This window comes from Dipteris shenzhenensis, chromosome 14, assembly GCF_047967505.1.
Source record: "Dipteris shenzhenensis isolate YYH24624 ecotype China chromosome 14, Dip_SZ_1.0, whole genome shotgun sequence".
Classification (NCBI taxonomy): Eukaryota; Viridiplantae; Streptophyta; class Polypodiopsida; order Gleicheniales; family Dipteridaceae; genus Dipteris; species Dipteris shenzhenensis.
In genome coordinates this window covers 2,253,056-2,258,166 of record NC_141609.1, presented here as the reverse complement: position 1 = coordinate 2,258,166, position 5,111 = coordinate 2,253,056, and the positions used below count along the sequence as shown (strand labels likewise).

Here is a 5,111-nt window from a genome sequence, read left to right as displayed (position 1 = left end):
GGGTGAACAGTTACATGTACGGATGTCATCTCAAAAATTTAGAATGGGAATTACATAAAATCCATAAGTCGCACCTAACATGCAATTCATGATTAGGAGTAGAATTCTTTGGTGGGCGAAAAGAGTGTGGTTGGAGTGAATGAGAAAAAGTCATCTCATGAGTCAAAGGTGTGATTGCAAATGAATGGGCACATAAAGGATTACATTTTTTGCATGGAAGAGAAAATGCATGCCTATTATATGGAATTGGAGGTGTGAACAAACAATCAATTTGGGACTGCGTATGAGGCTAGTAGGGGCATCAAGAGCAGCATCGTTGATGAAATCAAGAACGAGAAATATCATGTCAAAGGAGTGAGATCCATGGTGTGAGACTATGTGCTGAGGAAGAGTGTGGCCATGCGAGATGTCCCGGAGAAGAGGTCCGTCTATTGAATCAAGATGGGACGTTGTAAATCTAGGAAGGCTGCTAATCAAATCAGGAGGAGCGGCAATCGCTTGATTGCTGAGCAACAAAACATGATTAATATCGTTCTTGGTGGAGGCTTGCGACATAGAAGCAACATCAATAAAAGGAAGGGCCGTAAAAAAGTGGCGTTCTCTCATCTGCTTTTTTCCTTAAAATTTTACTCACCATTTTACTCATTTGCTTTTTAGTTTTGAGTTGGTAGTTACATGCTCCACGATGGAAAGACTGCGTGCCACAAATCTAGTTTGGGCACTATGGTATTTCACACATAGGTGGACATCAAAGTAAATTCCACGAACAGGATTGGATGAGAGAGAAGATGGGGCTTGAAACATAAAGTATTATTTGCTTGTCTGCACTTTGAGCGGCTTGCCTAGGACGGATGGAAAAAAATACAACGGACTAGTAGTTCCACCAATGACTTTGTGCCATCATAGCTGAATGCCCCGTCACACTCATGTGTAAAACAAAAATAAGGCAAACTTTAGGCCATAAATCTTTCGAATAGGATCTTACACGTGGTTTAATGAGAGCTCACAAAGAGAAAACTTACCTCTAGGCTCCCTGCCATAATGAGTTTTTCGTGAGTGGGCGTCGTCAAACCAGAGGCCACGTTTCTTCGCTGATCCAATACCCATACTCTTTTCTATGCTTGAGTGCTCTTCCCAAATCAACTCTTCCCAATCGGCTGGTGGTGTGGACCCACTCGCCCATCTTCTTCTTCCATGGGCAGGCAGGGTGGTGTGAACCCAGCCTAAAACACACTTTGAAAGGCTTCTCTCCTCAAGGAATCTCACAGCGTTCCTTCAGCTGGTCATAAATATGGATACAGGAGCAGGCAGAGATCCCTGTCATACGTCTGGCGTGTTATGCAGCCCTATCGTCGCTCAGCTGCGTGGCACGGGTTTTTTTTGTCGCGGAGATCCACACTCCTTCTGGTTGGCATCTCATCTGCGCAGGCTATCAAGGCCTAACTCTCCGATGGCTTCCCCCGAGGCCAGTGGATGGGTCTCGCGTGCAGGTACTGCCCTTCCGAAGGAGGCCTGTCCTTATTTTAACCTGTTGGGTAGACACCCACATTTGGAAATTGGTTTTCATTGTGGTCATGGCTCAGGAACCGAGCTCTTATGGAAGGAGTACTCCACGGATCCCTCCCATTGGTGGGACAATCGAGAAAGCAAAGTAAGTGTGCGACGAACTCATTGATTTATACAGGTAAAAAAGCTGTAGATTGGCTAGTCTGACGAGTCTGTTGTGAATCTTAACAAAAGACAAACCCAAAATCTCCAGATTTCGAGCATAAGATTAGCAAAGAATTGCTATGGATAGACGGCTGGTGGGTTAAAAACATGCTTGAGAAAAAGGCTAGAGTATCCATTGGTCAGGCCCAAGATCGGGGCTTGGTGGAGGAGTGTGCCAAGGCCAGCTTAAGGTATGGAGTACAGGTGAATGCATCTGAAGCACAAGAACTGCAAGAGAAGAGTGGCTGGGAAACGCTTAGCTTAGATGAGGCACTCACGTCTCTGGAACGGATGCCCCAGCTGCCTTCAGTTCAGACACTTACGTGCATGTTGCACAAGTGCAGGACAGAGAAAAATTTAGTGTATGCCAAGCGCTTGTATGTCTATATGTGCAAACGGGGGCTGGACAATTATAGATCTCTTGGGAATTTCCTTGTCCCAATGTTGGTCCAAGTTGGAAGCATGCATGAAGCCCAGGAGGTTTTTAACAAGTTGGTTGATAGGAATGTGTATTCATGGACTTCTCTTATCATGGGTTATATTGAATGTGGAGAATCACAGCATGCCCTCAATCTCTACCAGAAAATGCAAGAAGACTCTGTACATCCTAGCAAGTATACCTTTGTGTCCCTACTGAAGGCTTGTGCTAGGTTGAAGAATGTAGAAAAAGGCCGAGAAATACATGCTGAGGTTGTCAGAAGGGGGCTAGAAAGAGATCATTTTGTTGGCAACACCTTGGTGGATATGTATGCCAAATGTGGCATGCTTGGAAAAGCGCGGGAAGCTTTTGACAAGCTTCCAATTCCGGACGAGGTCTCGTGGAATGCACTGATGACAGGTTATGCCGAGCATGGGCTTGGTGAGGAAGCATTGAATTGTTTCAAGCAAATGCAACTGGATGGTCTCTCTCCAAATGCTGTCACATTTGTTAGCAGCTTGAAAGCTTGTGGCAGCATAGGAGCCTCAGACAAGGGCCGAGAGGTACATGCTGAGATTGCCAGAAAGGGGCTGGAAAGTGATCTTTTTGTTGGCAGCACCTTGGTAGATATGTATGCCAAATGTGGCTCGCTCGTAGAAGCACGGGAAATGTTTCAGAAGCTGCCAGCTCGAAACCAGGTATCGTGGACTGCGCTAATTGCAGGATATGCCGAGCATGGGCTTGGTGTGGAAGCTCTAAACTGTTTCGAACAGATGCAACTGGAGGGTCTGTCTCCAAATTCTGTGACATTTATTTGCAGCTTGAAAGCTTGTGGCAATATAGGAGCCAAAGACAAGGGCCGAGATATGCATGCCCAGATTGCCAGAAAGGGGCTGGAAAGCGATCTTTTTGTTGGCAGCTCTTTGGTGGATATGTATGCCAAATGTGGCTTGCTTGCAAAAGCACGGGAAGTGTTTGACAAGCTGCCAGTTCGAGACTTAGTCTCATGGAATGCACTAATTGCAGGATATGCTGAGCAAGGGCTTAGTAAGGAAGCGCTGAACTGTTTTGAACAGATGAGACTGGAAGGTCTCTCTCCAGATGCTGTCACTTTTGCTTGCAGCTTGAAAGCTTGTGGCTGCCTAGGCGCTGTAGACAAGGGCAAAGAAATCCACGCCGAGATTGACAGAAAGGGGCTGGGAAGAGATCTTTTCGTTGGCAGCACCTTGGTGGATATGTATGCAAAATTTGGCTTGCTTGCAAAAGCACAGGAAGCTTTTGACCAGTTGCCAGTTCGAAATGGGGTCTCATGGAATGCACTAATTGCAGGATATGCTGACCAGGGGCTGGGTGAGGAAGCGCTGGACTGTTTCGAGCAGATGCAACTGGAGGGTCTATCTCCAGATGCTGTCACATTTGTTGGCAGCTTGAAAGCTTGTGGCAGCATAGGAGCCACAGACAAGGCACGAGAAATACATGCAAAGGTTGCTAGAAAGGGGCTGGAAAGGGATTCTTTTGTTGGCAATACCTTGGTGGGTATGTATGCCAAATGTGGCTCACTTGCAAAAGCTCAGGAAGCGTTCGACAAGCTTCCAAGTCGGGATGTTGTATCGTGGACTGCACTACTAGCGGGATATGCCCAGCTGGGAGACTCTGAAATTATTTTTTATATGCTTGAGAGAATGAGAGAAGAAGGGATAAAGCCAGATGGGGCCACATTCGCTATCCTTCTTACTGTATGCAGTCACACAGGTCTAGTGGATAAGGGCCAGAAGTACTTTAAGGTCATGACCAAAGACTATGGCATCACTCCAACTATGGAGCACTACACTAGCATGGTTGACCTGTTTGGCCGTGCAGGCCAATTAGACGAGGCGGTACTGATGATGAAGAAGATGCCTTTCCATCCTAATCTTCTGGTGTGGCATACACTGTTAGCTGCTTGTCAAAGGTGGGGTAATGTGGAGCTTGGAAGGTTTGCCTTTGAACATGCAGTGCAACTGGATGAAAAGGATGCTGCAGCTTATGTCTTGATGTCTAACATCTATGCAGATGCTCACATGCAGGTGGAAGAGAAGGGCGAGGCAATGAGAGTGAAAAAACAAGCATGAAAGAAGCCAGGACAGCTGGTGGTATGACATGGGTGGGATTGTGCATTCATTTTTGGTGGGGGATACATGCCATTCTGGAAAAAAAGATATATATGGAAAGCTAGAAAGGAAGTCTTGTATTTGCATTGGCTGTCTCAAGGCATCTCCATTGACACATGTGGGCACAGTGAAAATCTGGCTATCACATGTACCCTGATCAATTCAACAAAGGTGCACCCCTACGTGTTGTCAAGACTTTACAGATTATCATGTTGGCCATCTTAGCGTGGTAGGTTAGTTGTCAGTTGAGGGTTTTTAGGGTTAGTTTAGGGTTTGTAAGGCATTTAAGTTGCCCTAAAGGTTAGGGCCATCCTTTCCTTCCGCCTCATTTGTCGTCTTCTACCCATTCCCTGCGGATTGTTCGGCGGCTGCCCCTCCTTTCTCTATGCTGGTTCGGTGGCTGTCCTCTCTTTCTCTGTGGATCCTTGCGTGGCTGGCTGTTTTGTCTCGATGCTTTGTGGTGGTTGTGGGCGAAAGCTGTTGGAAGCGTTTTGGATCGATGCTCGATGATGGTGGTTGAGGTGTAACGGTATGTACATACAAGTTTTGAGTTGTCGTTTTCGTGTTGGCCAATCTCAGTTTGGAAATTGTGTTGTGCAGGGGGTGGAAGATCCTTGAGACGAACATGCAATTGTAGAGGCTTGACATGCAAACTCAGTTTAGTAAGTACGGTGTGCTGGAAGGCCGTGAGAATAGACATGCAACCGAAGAGGAGAGAAAAGTTTCGAGATGGTCCAGAGGATGGCAGGAGTTTTGTTTGGTTGTGGTTTTTATTGTCACTTCCGTAGTCTTGAAGTCGGGGTGTTTCGTCTTGCTTGTACGTTTGGAAATGG

At 46.4% G+C, this 5,111-nt stretch overlaps 1 protein-coding gene across 2 annotated transcripts; it reads left to right on the top strand.

Annotated features, from left to right (window-relative positions):
* Window positions 1–1,149: 1,149 nt before the first annotated feature.
* Window positions 1,150–4,481, top strand: LOC147894057 (pentatricopeptide repeat-containing protein At5g27110-like). 2 transcript variants are annotated; one of them, XM_087384766.1, is made up of 4 exons: window positions 1,150–1,490; window positions 1,584–1,651; window positions 1,741–4,079; window positions 4,195–4,481. In XM_087384766.1, the coding sequence occupies exons 1-4, from the start codon at window positions 1,292–1,294 to the stop codon at window positions 4,217–4,219; spliced, it is 2,631 nt and encodes an 876-aa protein (XP_087240892.1). In that variant the 5' UTR covers window positions 1,150–1,291; the 3' UTR covers window positions 4,220–4,481. The 2 variants fall into 2 exon arrangements, with proteins under 2 accessions (XP_087240892.1, XP_087240891.1); XM_087384765.1 differs by having other exon boundaries at window positions 1,741–4,481.
* The last annotated feature ends 630 nt before the right edge of the window (window positions 4,482–5,111 follow it).